This window comes from Mastigoproctus giganteus, chromosome 6, assembly GCF_048544385.1.
Source record: "Mastigoproctus giganteus isolate SK-2022 chromosome 6, ASM4854438v1, whole genome shotgun sequence".
NCBI classification, from domain to species: Eukaryota; Metazoa; Arthropoda; class Arachnida; order Uropygi; family Thelyphonidae; genus Mastigoproctus; species Mastigoproctus giganteus.
In genome coordinates, this window is record NC_143580.1 from 60,105,291 (window position 1) to 60,123,882 (window position 18,592).

The 18,592-nt window shown below is 36.1% G+C and overlaps 1 protein-coding gene across 1 annotated transcript in view; it reads right to left on the bottom strand.

The window, feature by feature from the left end:
• Positions 1–18,330, bottom strand: part of LOC150084330 (uncharacterized) — a 77,313-nt gene extending 58,983 nt beyond the window's left edge. Inside the window, exon 1 of the mRNA XM_090375976.1 lies at positions 18,179–18,330. Coding sequence (XP_090232102.1) covers positions 18,179–18,181 — 3 coding nt within the window. The 5' untranslated portion in view covers positions 18,182–18,330. The remainder of the gene's footprint in view (positions 1–18,178) is intronic.
• Between the last annotated feature and the right edge of the window lie 262 nt (positions 18,331–18,592).

Sequence of the window (18,592 nt, forward strand, 5' to 3'; positions counted from 1 at the left end):
AGTAGTGGCATTTTGAATTGAAAAAGTTAATTGATAGCTCTACTTACAAATATGCACTGGCAGTTTTTATTGATTTTGAAAGCGGCTTCGACAATGTTTGGTGGGAGAGTGTCTTACGGCGCCTTAGAATCGCTCGCTGTTCTAGACATCTCTTCCTTTTGTTCAAAAGTTACTTTGCTGAACGTACTGTCTACATCCAAACCAAACATCAGTCGATATCCAAAGCTGTTTCTCGAGGGGTGTCCCCAGGGTTCCATTCTTGGCCCTCTTGTGTGGAACCTCGTCCTTGATGATTGGCTGTCTTCTGCCTCCAACACGGCCGATGTGCAAATGATTGGCCTTTGCCGACGATCTCTCCATCTTAGTACATGGTAACTCCAGGTCCCAATTGGAACAACGGGCTAAATCTGTACTCGATAACTTGCTGGATTGGACTCTGAAAAATAAATTAAGAGTGTCACCATCTAAAACCAAGATGATCATATTTCACGGAAAACTAGACCATAATAGACCTCCTGTGTTCAAGTTTAATGGAGTATCTCTGCCACTTGTTACCACTCATAAGCATCTTGGTATTATTTTTGATGAAAAATTGTCATTCTTACCACACATCCAGAATCTTTCCAAAAAAGTGAAAACTTTTACGATCATGTTATTCAAAATCTCTCGGCAGGACTGGGGGTTAAAAAAGGGAACCCTCAGAATTCTATACTACAAAGTGTTTATTCCAATCATTACATATGCAGCCAGCATATGGTTTCACAGAACCAAACTTATTACAGTTCAAACCAAACTAGACAGTGTCCAATGGACCTTTTTGCTAGCTGTCCTGAGAACTTGTAGAACAGTTTCAACCGCATCTTTGCAAGCCATCTCAGGCTTGTTACCTTTGGATGTGTATCTTACGTACAAAGGCTTTGTTTACTATATTCGTAAAGGATATCCTCTAACTTTTTCCGATTTGGCCTATGATCCCACTGCCGATCCAAAGAATGAAAAAGCGAAATGTTGGACTGAGCTTCATAAAAGATGGCAAGTGAGATGGAATTCATCAACCAAAGGAGCAGTGACCAGATGTTTTATACCTGATGTTAAATTCACTACCTCAAAAAGTAATCAGTTGTGGTTCTACCGAAGCCTTGTTACATCATACATTCTAACTGGTCATGGTTCTTTGAACGATCGTCTTCTTCAATTCAATTTATCTACGACAGATACCTGTTTCTGCGGCGCCTCTGAAGACTGGAGTCATGTCTTATTCTTCTGCCCAGTTTATCAAGATTTAAGACAAACATTATCTAGTACAGTGCATACTTTCTCGCCTGGAAATGAAAGATATCTTATTGCAAATCAAAATGCATTCTCAGCTCTACAGGAATTTGTCACACAGGTTTTCAACAGACGACGTGGATTGCTGAGCTGACTTCTATACCCTCAACAAAGCTACTTTTTTTAAGCTACTTTTTTAATAATAATTATTTTAACATTTTATCTAATTAATTTATTATTATTATTATTATTTTTATTTATTTATTTACTATTTATTTATTTTTTTCTTTATTTTTTTATTTTTAGTAACGTAATAAAATTTTGTCCATAAATTTTTTTTTTTTTTTTGATAGCCCCTTAGGAGGCAGGATACACTAGTCTCCAGTTTATTAGAGACGGGATTTTAAACTGCTTGTACCCAGATTTGGGCTTCCTGGGTACGGGAACTGCTGGCATCCATTGCTATTACACTTTCTGCAGTGAATGCGGGATTCTTTGTGGTATTCACCTCCGTACGTGATTAAAGGAGTCTGCTGCACCCATAACACTTGCGCTTATTCCTATGGGTGCTTCATATATTACATTTAGTTAGTACGTGTGTAGTTGGGCCCGCCTCCTTGTGGCGTGGACGGGTACTGGGACGCAACCTTCCTGGTGATCGCTGCTTCCTTGTAGCAAAGCGGCCAGAAACAGCTAAACAACACCCAACAACACATTACGCAAACATAACACTACACTCATTTCTGGCCATTGTATAGTCTTGTATATCATTACAGAGAACCATGGTGAAGATAAACTAACGTTTAGGGGCCGCCTTGCGTAAGACACAACATAAAACACAAGTTATCGCAGTAGTAGTGGCATGTGATGCATGTGAAGTAGTGGCATGTGATGCAAGAAAGCAAGTGTATGAGCTTATGCAGCATCAGCCAAAAAAAATAATAATAAAAATAAATAATAATAAAATAAAATAAAAAAATGTACACAACAGTTCCCTCTAAATGTTTGTCCAGTTCCTCCTTAAATTTATTTAACCTATCAACTTCCACAACGACAAATGGAAGTCTGTTCGCAATTAACCACCCGCTGGCTAAAGGCAAATTTTCGCACATTTATTCTACATCTGTCTTTCCTCAATTTGAATTTATGCCCCCTTAGGTTCGCAATCTGAACAAGTGGAAGAATTCCATCAGAATTCAGCGTGCTCAACCCATTCAAGGCCTTATACACCTCAATCAGATCACCTCCCAGGTGCCTAGTCTCCAGCGCTGCAATTTGCAGAACTTAAGCCTCTCTTCGTAAGAGGATCCTTTCATTCCTCTCACCAATCTTGTTGCTCTTCTTTGATGTTGCTGTTTGGTTTTAGGACCATTAGCAACTAAGACCATATTGCTCCGGGGATATGCGGTGGTCATTCCCTGACCTTTCCGCATCCTCCGGTGGTCAGGGGCTCGAACCCCGGTCTAATCAAGAAGCGTGTGCTACGTACTTCTGCTCCTGCCCACCTGGCTACGGAGGCGCCTTGCCCTTCTTTGTACACGCTCAAGCAAATCTACGTCCTTCCTAAAATGAGGTCTCCAGACCTGGACTCAGTACTCATGGCGTGGCCTGACTATTGCCTTATACAGAGGGACGATAACCTCCTTTCCCTGCTAGCAAAATTCCTATATATCATTGACAAAACCCCATGATCTGCCGTGGCAGCCTGACTGCATTGCTCAGAAAACTTCATATCTGACTGCACAATTACTCCCAGGTCTTTTTCATTTTCTACCACGTTAAGTGTAGTACCACACAGTTGGTATGTTTCTCTGGGGTTACTTCTACCCATATGCAGTACTTTGCATTTGTCAAAGTTAAACTTCAGTTGCCACTTCTTAGCCCATCTGCCCAAATTATCTAGATCCTGTTGCAGTAGCGCACTGCCATTACCGTCATTAACACCTCTGCCAACCTTTGTATCATCTACAAACTTCGACATTAAGCCTGATATATCTTCATCAATATCATTGATAAATGTACAAAACAACAGTGGACCCAACACCGAACCCTGTGGGACTTCACTAATAACATTTGTCCACGAAGAGAAGCACCCATCAATTACCACCCTCTGTCTTCTCCCACTCAACCATCCTTTTATCCATTGTAGCAACTTACCCTTAATACCATTCTGCTCCAATTTGTACTCTAGTAAACAGTGTCAAAAGCTTTCCTGAAATTCAAATATATGATATCAAAATTATTTTTTTGCATTGAGTTCTTTTGTAACCACATGATAATATATCCAATCAAATTTGTCAGACAAGACTTTCCCTTAACAAACACATGCTGTGTCTGAATTATTGCTGCAGTCTTGTCTAGATGATTCTGCAATGCATCTTTAACCAGTGGCTCCATTATTTTACCCGGAACAGAAGTTAAACTAACTGGTCGGTAGGGTTGCCATAAGTGCCAGATTTTCTAACTGTCCCGTTTATCATTGACAGTTGCTCAGAATTACAACTGAAGTCTTGGGTTCTCTCATATAACATTAATTAAATCACTTACTAGTAATCGCATTTTTTAAAAAAATATTTTTAATTTTACTGTTTTAAATGAAAGAGAATACTTTTTCTTGAAAAATTAAGACATCAAGCAGATATTCCTACTAGAAAAGAACAATTTTATTTTTGCAGTTTTTCTTTTAGCGTAATGGTTCACAGGTGCAAATGCATTTATTTTTGAACCGGCAACAAATTTGTTCCGAGTGAGATTCTGAAAACTGTGTTGGTGTTCAGTGGCGTGTAAAGGGGATTTCGCTGTCTGGACACCCTGCTGCGAAAGAAGCAAAAAAAAAAAAAATAAATAAAAAAATAAATAAATAAATAAATAAAATTTGAATTATAATTGAAAAAGTTAAAGCATTTCTCTGTGGACAGGTTAAAATCTGCCTTTGTTTCTTTTATTAAAAATTAGGAAATTGATTACATTATACTTTCAAAAATTTTCTAGAACATATTAGTGGTATAATTAATTAGTATATAAGTAATACTTGTTAAGGTTTTAAAGCCACAATAAAATCATTAAGTTCAAAATACATGTACAAGCGTTGAAAAAAATTAAGTTTCGAAAGTTATTTATTTTTATAAATAAATCGTATTTCTTAATCCTAAAACTTAATTATGTGTTTTTAAACAGGTTGTAGAGCAGTGAGGAAGTCATTACACCACTCTCAGTTTTCACACTATTACACAAATAATAGACATTGCAACGATTCCCCGTGTTTGCTCAATGTTCTCCAAGATGTCTCTACGTTGTGTGCATAGTAATAGTCGGTGCCGCCTAAAATCCCGACAGCCGAAAATCCCGACAACCAAAATCCCGATATACCGATTGTATTTAAAAAAACAAAGTTAGAGTCTATATCTCAGAAACTGCTTTTACAATAAAAAATGTTTTTCATGTAATCAAAACGGCCGCAAATATATATATATATATATATATATATATACACACTAACAGTATATAATCAGTTCACAAAAACCACATTACTGACAATAATCACAGTTTAATGACATCGAAATCACAAATTAAAATTTGCAAAATATCATACAAATTATAATCAAACGTTTCAGTATTATAATAATCTTAATATACTTCAATAATCTTAATATACTTCAATAATCTTAATAATAATACTTAAATAATCTTAAATATTATAATAATAAGAAGAAGATGGGATTTTTTTTTCCGGAGATATTTTTTCCTTTCAAATATCCTGCCGGTGCCCATGGTCATGCCTAATGTTCTTGTCAAAAGAAATTCGTGAAAGTACAGTTAATAACAAATAAATAAATAAATAAATACCTGTATAATTACAGTTTTAGTTATGCTAATAATATTTATGACAAATGTTACGCAGCTGCCAAAATACATTACTCTAAATTTTCATATTCTGAAAGTATTCTTATTTCAAGTTTTTTATCTTTAGCATTTCAATGCTGTACCTATAATTATTTCTCAAACGCCCTATACAAATACCAAAATTCGACTTAAAAAATTACCATTTAAATGAAATATAATAAAGTAAAATTAATTAAATCGTTTTTATTTGCTGATCGTATTTTAAAACTGTTTGTTTTTGTAACAGAAAACATGATCTTCAAATTTAAAGAGGTATTTGTCGTTAAAATTTTATTTTTTATGTCTTTCTATACAAAATTAATCTAAGGTAAATGTTTACTTACTGAAAACTAATAAATATATAGAATTATAGTAATATATTTTTACAATATAGTAGATACTGTCGAGATTCTGGGCTGTGGGGATTTTGGGCAAGAACCAGTAATAGTGAACCAGTTATTATGTTCAACTGCCACCTGGTTTTATTCGAATTTCGGATTTTGTACGTTTGTTATTCGTCCCCTAGTTATTATGGCCACGTAGAGGTGAGTTATGTGACTAAACTGAGTTAAATAAATAAAAAAAAAGTAACTCACACATAGGTATGCATGGTAAAATCATAGATACGTACTTAAATTTCACATTATTTCCTTAGCTATTTTGCTGTGTGTCCCGTTTCAAAATTTGGAAATATTGTAACCCTGCTTATTAATATCATATAGGGTAAAATTCACCAGACAGTACATAACTTTAAGTACACTTTAAATTAAATTAAATATAAAATCCCAAACTTAATTTTCATTTGATTTTGTTATTAAATGGAGATTTTTACAAAGGATTTCTCAAAGGAGTTGATTACTAAGATGTAGTAAGACATTAAATTTAATTTTTAGGGTTTCATGGAAGTATTATTTAAAAGAAAGGGATCTTGCAGTAACAAAAATTTTGAGAACCATTGCTGACAATACAGGGTAATTCAAAATTCGCGCAATTCAGCATTTTGAATTACTGAATTTGGGGTTGTGCAAATTTTGAATCACCATATCGTAGTAATAGTAACAGTAAGACAAATATATATAACCAATCAATTTCGATCTCAAGAAAATGTGGTTTGGTATATATTGCGAGGGTTGTAACACTACATTTGTGGCTAGTCGGCTGTAAAGTGGTCTCCCCCTTCCTCCTTAGTGTTCATGCGTCTGTTCCCTTTCTACACGCATTCGTCTTTTACATGGAATTGTTCATGTTTTTGGTTTTATCAGCAGTGTAACTGCATCACTGAATTTTTCATGAAAAACACTTCGGAAAATTAGAATTGGAGTAAGCTTGAGATACGATATTTTAACTTGCCATTTGAAAATGTGAAAAAGCGCAGTACCTTTAGTGTTTCGAATCTCGTAAAAGTAAAATGAAGATTGCTTTTGCTTTTAAGATTCTGATAAATAAATCGTATCTTGTTGCTGAGAATGGGAAGGCTAGACAATAGTAAGCACGGAAGAAGAGTCATGGGACAAGCAAGAAGGCACTTTGATAAAAATATCGTCCCCCCAGCATACCAAGCTATCGGGGGGGGGACGGACTGCTTCTTTAAGGGGGTGATGGATATTGCGTTGATGATATATGATTGGCAGTAATTTAAAATTAAATTCGAGTTTACTTTGAATATATCTTGAATTTTTAACAAGCTTTTATATAATATACACAACGCGAATAGTTACCATACAACTCATTATCGTAAAACACACAAATTTATTCAGCTTCTAGGGGTGAGAGGGGCAATGTCCTAATCGCTCCCTTCTAGATACGCCGTTGTCTACTATTTCCTTAATCTTCTAAATAATAAATTTTCGGCAAATGGTTTTTCTTCTTGCCTAGATATTTTCAAAGGAAAAATTTCAAGTCACATATATCAGGCTTAACGTCTAAGTTTTGCAGATGATACAAAGGTTGGCAGGGTGGTTAATTACAGTATTCAGTGTGAGCTACTGCAACAGGACCTAGGAAACTTAGATCAGTGGGCTGAGGAATGGCAGTTGAGGTTTAACATTGACAAATGCAAGATACTGCATGTGGGTAGCGGTAATCCCAGATTAACATACCACCTGTGTGTACATTCAGGATAGTGGAAAATGAAAAAGACCTGAAGATAATTGTGCAATCAGACATGAAATTCTCTGAGCAGTCCAGACATGCTGCCATGTCATAGGGTTTTGTCAATGATATACAGAAACTTTGCTAGCAGGGATAAGGAGGTGATTATCCATTTGTATAAGGCCATGGCTAGGCCGCATCTTGCGTACTGCTGTATACAGGTTTGGAGACCTCACTTTAGAAAGGATGTAGATCTTCTGTAATGGGCGCAGAGAAGGGCAACGAGATTGATGAAGGGAACAAAAGGTTTCTCTTACCCTTTTGGGCTGCAGTTCTGCAAATTGCAGCGTCTCTAGACTAGGCACCGACTGGGAGATCTGATTGAAGTGTTTAAAGCCTTGAATGGATTGAGTAAGCTGAATGTTAATGCTATTCTTCTATTTGCTGAGACTACAAAAATGAGGAGGCATAAATTCAAGTTGAGGAAAGATGTTTGCAGGATATATGTGCGGAAGTTTGCCTTCCGCCAGCGAGTGGTTGATTGTTGGAACTGGCTTCCCTCTGTTGTGGAAGTGGATAGCTTTGAATAAATTGAAGGGAGAAAAAACTAGACAGATTCTTGGAAAAATACGGATGGGTGAACTGTGTTCTTTTTTTTTTTTTTTTTTTTGCTGATGCTATAAAAGCCTGCTTTCCTGCATCATTTGCCATTACTAGTACTACACATCGGTTTTAAAATCCATGTTAAAGTTCTGGAGAGGGAACTAATTTGGGAAAGCTTATCGGCTATTCGAATGGTTTCCTTCGAAATGTTTCCTTGACATGGTATACACTGATTCGGTGATTCCAATACTTCTGCAACTTCTGGAAGCATTTCTAATAGGTTACTGTTTACAATTACTAATAGTTTGTGTCCTGATTAATTTTCTTTGACCTTTCAAGGGAGCTTTAAGTTTTGGAAACAAAACAAAAAAAAAAAAAGTATGACTGATGGGATAACACAGTGATGTAATGAACCCCAAGAAATTATTGAATGGAAAGCACCAAGTATGCTGATGCGTTTTCGTGATGCAAGAGCCGATCCCGAAGTCCTCTTTTCGGACGTTTTCTTCGAACAGTATTGCGCAATCGCCGTAATAAAACTTTTCCTAGTATTCGTGGTTCACTGTTTGATGATGCGGGACAAATTCATAATGAACAATATCCTGTGAGTCGAACGTAATCTTCATTTTTGATGGAGATTTTATTGCGTTTTTATGACCTTTGAGAAAATGGAGTCTTTCATTGAGTGGAATGGACCTTTGTTTCCTTATCACAACCATACAACCGATTCGTCGCCATTAGTGTTGGAGGAAACAAAGTGTGGGTCAGCAGCAACTCGTTGACGAAAACATGAGAAAACTCGCCAGTATCTGTAATCATCAGTGAGGATGCGGGACACAGACTTGGATGAAATGCGTCATATTCCAAAATCTTGTGTGAAAATTGATTGATATTTTCATAAGAAATTCCAGTTTAGCTAGTAACTTCACGAATAGTTACATCGGTAATTATGGATGAGATCACGAACCCGAGCGTTTGCATCATTGGTTTTTGAAGTTTAAGAGAGAGGATCATCTGTGACGGACAAGCGACCCTCTTTAAATTTTGCAAATCGCTAAAAAGTATTCGAACTATGCATAACATCTCCGAAAGCTGTTTTCAACATCTCTTGGCTTTCTGTTGTACTCTCCCTAATTTTAAACTAAATGTAATGCGAATTTGGTGCTCAGTAAATCACTCATTTTAAGATGTGACAAAACACACAAAACACTTCTCATATTTAATATGAGGTAATTCAGCCTGATTGAAGGTAAACTGGTTTCATGCGTTACTTTGTTAGATGAGTCAACGAACATATCGCGGCAAGTTGTACGACGCTGCGATTGCAAGTTACATAGTTGGTCCTAGAACTTTTTGATCACACCTCGAAGATGTAAGATTTTAGGAGCTAAGGAATTCTTGCGGTAAGGAATTTATAAATGCAGAGCCTGTATATATATATATAATTGGAAAACTTCAGTAATTATTCCGCTGTTTTAGTGTTTTACAGGTTTTTACCTGCAAAACACTGCAACCCAGTTTGCTAAACGATAAAATTTTATTTACTCATTCGGGTACTCATTCTTATATTTTCATGTCACCCATTCAGTGTTTTTATTGTGTGCGTGTGAGATACAGCTCTGCAAAGAAAATGCCCCTCCCCAAGTGGGGCGAATACAATTCTCAATGGTTTGCTTCAGTCTTATTTGGTACAGACCTGTTTGGATATTTATTATTGAATATCTTTTGGCATTGCAAAATTCACTTGGATACAAAGTGATGTTCCAAAATGACCATACATTCCATTTTGGGCAAACCTATGTTACGCACTGCACTAACAAATGCCGTAGTTTTTCAAATACCTGTTCGCCACGACGAAACTGACCTCTACCTCCTATCTAAAAATATCTCGCTCCATATTTGATAATGTCCTGTGCTCTGTTGCCGTTGTTACCTCAATACACACCATTAACCAATGGGTTTAGATTGCGTGGTAAACGGATAACCCTGCTTATGTTTATTAAGGATATGCTTAATTTAAAAATCTACTGTTTGGAAACAGTTCACATGCAAGCACTTATGAATCTTGTTGGAACCTAGCAAAAACTTAACATCGTAATTAATTTACACATGTACTGAATCTTCATTGCCTTAGGTTTTGAGGCATTGGTATATTTTGTCTGTAATTGTGCCCCTCTAGAGTAGTATCTTTGGTAGAATCACCGTCCTCCCCACACCGGTGGAAGAAATCCAAGTTCAAATCCGGTCGATGACGTGAGGAATTTTTATGGGCCTTTTTCACAGCGTGGCTGAGTTAGTTGGTCTCAGGCGAGGGTATTGGTTTTTTCTCCCGGAAACTCGGGTTTTTCGTGCAGCAGATAGGCAAATCGACTATAGAACATATGCAATTTACAGACATAATATATACCGCGTAATATGGTCTAAGTCGCTGATGCGCCTAAAATCCAAGGAAACTACTATAATTGTATGTATTCTTCGGTCAGTTTATTGTTTACTGGGTGAAAGTGCGAGTTTCTAGGAGAAAAACCATATAGCTCTTGTCTGAGACTTCGTCACTGTCAGGATTCGAACTCAGACCTTTTCCGACCGATGTGAAGACGGTGATTATACCCACTTTGCTATTTGCGAGGGTCTTTCTTCTACAAGGCCCATTAGTGAAACTTCCATGCAGCCAGATCCGCCACTGCGGAGAACGCGCTGGTTGCTATTGTACGATTGCAAAAGGGTACAGAGCCATTCGAAAATCTCACGAGCGGGATAGAATTCGTAGTTATGTTCTTTATACTTGTATGTCTTCCTTCTCGATTCTGGAGGTTGATTCTGTCTTTATTAAACAGTGAAGGATCACCATTGTGCATGTCTATGACTTTGTTGCATCGACTGATTCCTAGTAGATAATATACACTATATTCATGTACTATTGTACTATGAAATTTGAATATTCAGTGCCTAAACATTTGTATTCATTCTCTGCGTTTAGTGTTTTTATGAGGTGCCTTTCTGAACGCCTCATTCCCCCCATATGTGCTATCTCAAGCATATGCTTAGCGTTCCAGCATGCTATCTTGCTGATCCTTTGCGAATCTCAGAGTGGTACGATTGCTGCCCTGTTACACCGTGTAGGTTCGAATTTCATCAAAACGGGGAATATTTATGAGCTTTTTTCCTCACACAGTGTGCCGAGTTAGTCGGTGCGATAAAAAGTTACCTGAGTGCGTGGAGCGTGGTCTTCCACTCGCTCTCGGAGATCCGAATATTTCGATATAATATATGCTGTTTACAGGTACAATAGGCTGACACCTCATAGCTTAGCTGCTCTTGTGCAAAAACAAACAATCGAAATGACGAACTAGTTAGATTTTTTACAAAAGCTAATGGGACAGTATTCTTTATGTCTAAGGGAGTTGCAACTGGCAAACAGTGTATATGACCCTTCATTTTAACGTACAGTATGGGATACTGACAAATTGCTGTTCATATTTTGTTTGTTTATTTACTGTCAACGTGGATGAATAGCCAGGCAATTTATTAAATAAAAATTGTTTCGATTTGAAGCCAATCTTATTTGGTCAGAGTATTATTAAATATAAATTTTACTGTTTAAAGTTGAAGTTAAGCAGTGAATATAGTTCCAAATTCTCTTCGCTAACGATTTTTTATATTTAGCTTTTGCAAGTTTTACACCACCATCAATGGTTTTATTACATATCTGCTTATAGCTTTTGTATGATGTAACCCAGTTGTCAGGAGCGAGAGCGCGAAATACGCGTTCCTTGAGCGAACGGGGTTCAAGCCCGTGATAACTAAATACGATAAATATTTGTATTGACGATTTATTGTAAACTCTACTGACTCAGTTGTCGTGCCGGAGTATAAACAGAATATTTATTTAAGTAATGTCACGCTTTGGTCTGTAACTGCCCCGTTCTTTATTTGTTTTGCTCACTTAAGTCTTTCAGCTCTCTTGTTATCCATTTTAGTCATCTTTTTTTTGCTGTTCTTCTCAATTGGAACGAATGTTCCATTTGAAAAGTAATGCTAAAGAAAGATGACTAAAAGAGACAATCCAAATCAGATAATATCGTTTTAAAATTTAGTTATGCATAAAATGTGGCTATTTATCTGCCACATTTCTTGCATAACTAAAAATTCAAAATAGTGATCTTTGCCACATAATTATAATGTTAATACAGTACTTCATAAATATTTATACCTTGTATTCATTGTTATTTTAATAATTGCCATGCTGTATATAACGTCCTCATTACTGAAATGCTAGGATGTGAACGGCAAGCCAATAAGATAAGTGTGGGTGTTTGTTTTCTAGTTCTTATGCGTTGCTACAGAAATGTGCCTTTACCACGCTAGGCTAATCGGTAGCCACTATCAAAACAGTTACGTGAGGTACAACTTAAGTTAATGGTAGTAGACATCAGTGGCTAACTACGGATTTTGTATTCCGTTCCCGACAATTTCGGGGAGGAGGGGGGACAGAATAAAATCCCAAAAATTTCTAGTGTATGGTTGCTTAAGAAAAAAGTGGCAATGAGCCAAGAGATAATATACAGTGGTTGCTATGATAGCCCACCAAATAGCTTTAAAGATATGATGCGTAGGAGTTCGTTTCGGTAACAGTTAGATTTTCTTTACTCTACAACAGCTTCGTGAATAACTGTGATTAAGTACAATGCATATGATGATAGCTGAAAATTTACTACTTCAGGCTTATAAATCAACGTTTGTATAGGAAAAATAATATAATTATTTTTCCTATACAAATTATGTACCTGTAATGGCATAGATCTCTCTCTCGTCCAGAGAACTTTCCGCATCATTGCCTTGGTATTGCACTACGTCAAATAAAACGTAGAATATGAAGAGGATATATGTCCACTGTCATTCATAGGACGGGAAGATACTTTTAGACAGTTAATTTACTCCATATTTGATTATTTTTTTCGCGTTAAAGGAAGCTCAGATCCCACCCTCCTCAAATAGTAAATCGACAACAGTCTAATACACACAATATACCAACATCGCATGGCCTAAATTGCCTCGGTACAAATTCTAAGCAACTCAACCCTTCCGTTGTATGAAAACTCTTCATTTGTTGTTCTCCATATTAATTCTAACCATATAAAAGATTATATACAATAAATTTACATGACATCCTTTTATATTGGCAAGGTAGTGAAACTGAAGTTTGCTTTTATAAGATTACACAAGTGTATTTTTATGCGGCAGCTTTATTAGCTTATTATATAAAATAATTTAACTGTTGTTTCTTTTAATTCGCTTCGGCGAATGCAGTTCATTTACCCCGTGAAGATATCTGATTACTTCACGCTATATTGTTATCCTTGATTCCACCCGAAATCAGATAAGTCTTTTCTGTTCCAAACATAGAAGAATAATCACCTCTTCGCAGAAAAATATGTACCTCAATAAACTGATGAACCTTGTTTACACATCATGGATATTTCCGTCAAATATCAAAGAAATATGCATCGACCTTTCAGTTAACGAAATAGTAATGTCGCCGATTATAGTTAAAACAAGCAAAAATTTGCTGAAGTTGTCCAGTTTTGAAGCCAAATTTTGTTATCTTCTTCTGGAAAAATTCAGTTACTTGTCACTAAGAAGATCACCCTCTTCCACTCACCCACTACTCAGTACGTAGTGAATGTCGCATTTTCTTATCGGCTTTCTTTTTTAGAACTTAACTACTCACTGATCACTAATTAACCATCATTTTACAGTTTTCCACTGGCACTTCTCTTTTGTAATGCTCCTCAAACTGAATTATGAGATTGTGCATGTTGTTACATCTTTACTTCTTATTTGAAGTATTTCGTGGTGTCATTTATAAAGACCGATGGTTGCAAGCCAACCTTTACATTATATATTTATCAGTTTTTGTATATTTTTAAATTTAGTGTATTTGCCTTTTATTACTTTGCTTCTTCTGCATATATTTATGATACTTGATGTACATGCCCTACTAGCATCTTGCTCTCTCCTTGGGAGCGGTCTCCTACAGCCTCTGCCTGAGAAATAGATAAATAAAAGTTATGCTAACTAAGATTACTTGTGCAGTGGCACAACCGCACTCCATTTCATATACACGTAATGGTAACTAGAAACTGTCGCTGACTGCAGGCTAGTTTTTCAGAGATAAAGTCAAAACAATTACTAGTGGTGCCTTGAAAAACCTGAAGAAATGTAGCAGTAGTAGTGGCATGTGATGCAAGAAAGCAAGTGTATGAGCTTATACAGCATCAGCCAAAAAAAAAAAAAAATCACACCATTCCCTCCAAATGCCTGTCCAGTTCCTCCTTAAATTTATTTAACATATCAACTTCCACAACGACAGATGGAAGTTTGTTCCAGCAATTAACCACCCGCTGGCTAAAGGTAAATTTCCACACATCTATTCTACTTCTGTCTTTTCTTAATTTGAATTTATGTCCCCTTAGGTTCGTTCGTAATCTGAACAAGTGGAAAGATCCCATCAGAATTCAGCATGCTCAACCCATTCAAGGCCTTATATACCTCAATCAGATCACCGCGCAGGTGCCTAGTCTCCAGCCACTGCAATTTGCATAACTTAAGCCTCTCTTGGTAAGAGGATCCCTTCATTCCTCTCACCAATCTTGTTGCCCTTCTCTGTACACGCTCAAGCAAATCTACATCCTTCCTAAAATGAGGCCTCCAGACCCTCACGCAGTACTCAAGGCGTGGCCTGACCATTGCCTTATACAGAGGGACAATAACCTCCTTTCCCTGCTAGCAAAATTCCTATATATCATTGACAAAACCCCATGACCTGCCGTGGCAGCCTGTCTGCATTGCTCAGAAAACTTCATATCTGACTGCACAATTACTCCCAAGTCTTTTTCATTTTTTCTTTTTTCATCCAGAGAAACGTACCAACCACGCAGTTGGTACGTTTCTCTGGGGTTACTTTTACCCATATGCAGTACTTTGCATTTGTCAAGGTTAAACTTCAGTTGCCACTTCTTAGCCCATCTACCCAAATTATCTAGATTCTGTTGCAGTAGTACACTGCCATTACTGTCATTAACAACCCTGCCAACCTTGTATCATCTGCAAACTTCGACAATAAGCCTGATATACCTTCATCAATAGCATCGATAAATATACAAAACAACAGAGGACCCAACACCGAACCTTGTGGGACTCCACTAATAACATTAGTCCACGAAGAGCAGCACCCATTAATTACCACCCTCTGTCTTCTCCCACTCAACCATCCTTTTATCCATTGTAGGAACTTACCCTTAATACCATTCTGCTCCAATTTGTACAATAGTCTTCCATGCACAACAATGTCAAAAGCTTTCCTGAAATCCAAATATATGATATCAAAATTATTTTTGGCATTCAGTTCCTTTGTAACCACATGATAATATCCAATCAAATTTGTCAGACAAGACTTTCCCTTAACAAACCCATGCTGTGTCTGAATTATTGCTGCAGTCTTGTCTAGATGATCCTGCAATGCATCTTTAACCAGTGATTCCATTATTTTACCCGGAACAGAAGCTAAACTAACTGGTCTGTAATTACTCGTGTCACCCTTCGATCCCCCTTTGTGAATTGGAGGATCGAAAAATAGACGTTTCCCTGTCTATCTTTCATTTACTCGAGGAGACCATTATTCGGGAAGACTATTAAGAAATAATATTATTTAATTAAATACACTTCACTATGTGAAATATTTAATTATTTTATTAGTATTAAAGGATAAATTGATAAAATTTAACAAAAATAGTTATAATAACTAAATAAACTTTTCTGTAGTGAAATCCGTCTTCTGGCCTGGATTTTGGATTTTAGGCGATCACTAGATCTTAACAGGGAACTAACTGTACCACACTAAGGAACATTACCTATAGAACATCTTTCTGTAGTTAGTGTTCCTCAGTGTATTACAATAGGTTCTTTCCTGCGATTTGGTGAGCTAAACCCAAAATCCAGGCTCGAAGACGGATTTCAGTATAGAATCTAAAATGTAACCAAGTTACTGGGACTCTTTGAATCACACTGTCTCATTCATCCTTTCTTACCAAAATAAACGAATTAAATTTTAACGTGATAAAGTATCCATTAACGTCCTTCCCTAGTGATAAAATATCCATTAACGTCCTTCCCCAGTGATAAAATATCTTTTATTATTTAAAGAATTGCGTTATTAAAATTTCTTCTTCGTAGGCCCCATTTATCATTTGGAAATTTCTAGATATTCATCCAGACTGAGTTTCTATATTACTGTATCCTTTTGTGACTAATACTGTGGAGTTTAAAGTATCAGATGTATGTAATGTTCTGTCGATCATCATTGTGTTCTAAGGGTTGATTTGTCTGTTACTCGAAACTGTTACTTCTGTTACCAATTGAGATCGCTTAACCCAGGCTGAAAACACATTAAGGAAAATATTCTGCATGTTAAATAGGATTATAAACTAAGTTTGAATATATTGAAATGCATAATTTCACCAGTTGGATTTAAAGTTCAGGTATACATTATGCAGTAATACATGGCGAATTGATTATATCTGTGAATTTAATTCTCCAAATTAGAGTAGGGAAGTACTGATATCCAGAGAGTCTCTAGTAATTTGAACTAATCAATGCACCAATAACTGAAAGCTAGACCAGTCTTCTGTGAAACGTTATAGGAAGCCCATTTTCGCCCTTAAACACGCACAAGACTTAATACACACAGGTATTGACCAACTCATATATGAGATTGTAAACTACTAGTATATATGTTTCTTGTATTACTATATAGTTGTACCCGGACTCATGCTCCAACTCTGTTTTAATTGTTTTCATAATAAAATTTCATTCGTGTGATATTCGTTTGCTGGTTGTGTATTCTCATTTGAACAAAATTTCATCCCATACCGTCGAAATTAAGAAATTTATCCTCTAGGACAGTGGTTTTCAACCTGGGTGCCACATAATTTGGGTTTAAGTTACTTAAACTTATTTTTTTTAGATGTATATATTTATTTCATTATAAAAAGATACATCCTTGTTATTGTGTTCCATAAATCACAATAACAGTATATGTCAACTGATCATTCTATTTATTAGTGTTCCAAAATAAAAAAAAATACAAAAAACCTCCTCACATTTTAAAAAATTACAGTTTCATTACATATAATATTTAATATCGTATGTAATGGAACTGTTACACAAAGATTGCACACAGTCGTGTCAAAGGTTAACCTTAACGTAATATTGAATGTTAACCTTTTGTTCTCCCTTGTTGAGTGGAACTCGACATGACACAAACATGTGCCCCAGGACTTTTGCTTTTTTTATTCTTTATATAGAGGTACTAAATTTTAGTACCTCTATATAAAGAATAAAATCATTATATAATTTGTATTATGATTTGTAATTTTGTTTATAATCAGAAAATTGATAATCAAGTTTATAATCAGAAAATTGATAATCAAGTTTATAATCAGAAAAAGGCAGACAATTGAGTAGGGGTGTGCCAAAATAAAATAAATTACTTAAGGTGCCATTATTAAAAAAATATCGAAAACCACTGCAGTCTGGGATGTTAGGAAATATATTGCTCCTTATGTTATTGTATTAGACGTTTTATAAAACAAATCGGGGGAAACAGATTTTCTAATTAGTAAAAATGCGTGAATTATTTAAGAGAATAAACTAAAACTGAAAGAGAATAAACTGAACGAAAATTGACCGCGGTTTTGAGAAATACACAACTGTATTTTGTGATTGCTTTGCAGACAACACCGCGAATTCAATATAAGAAACACGCGAATTTCTGTAGTGAAGTGGAATTCGGGAAAGCACAGAAATATTAGCAAAAAGGCCTTGAGCATCGGGAATAAATATACTGGAAATAATATTGCTACGCCCGCCGAAACGTTAAAATAAATCTTTATTAAAAATATACGGAAACTATTAAAATCAAACGCACACAGAAATATATATTTATAGTTAGGATTAATTAAAATAGGAAGGGCTCCAGTATTTCCAGATAAGACCCCTTTATATAATAATCATTCTCCTAACTATCTGAGAACGCAGTATGAGAAAGGCGATGTGAATTTAGCTTCCGAAATTTTCTTCATAAATTTCAGAAGCTAAATTCACTTATTACATTCAGACGATGAAAAGAAAAAGCTTCTAGGTGCGTGTTTCTCTTCCAGGCTAATTTGTGTTTTCATCAATCATATATAACGGTAATGATGACGATATTCAGTGGACGCTGGAGAGGCAAAACAGTATATCCATTAACTGTGTTGAAGATAAAAGCACTTACCATGGTGATGAAGGAGTGGATGGAGAACTCGAGTTAGCCCACAGGATCTCCTGTTATGGACACAACATATGCAGGAGAAACAAAGCCTGCACCGAGGACCAATGCTTTTATCTGCTCACCTCTCTTTCTCTCTCTACCGTCGTCTGTCCTCCATAAGGCTATGATTGTGACGTCATCGATCGATACTGCCCGCAGTTTGGAGAATAAACGCAGCTGGGCATGCTCCGTATCTGATTAAAATCAAGAACAAAACAAATAAAAAACAAGCATCGTTATGGTGGCGGCGGTCTTTGTTGAATGCGGTTAGAAAATCCATTAATTAGATGGTCTCCTTCGTCTTCTCCTTTAGAAAAGTTTTGAAATATGTTCCGAAATTAGAACTTATTTATTCTGGAGATTTCTTTCTTTCTTTCT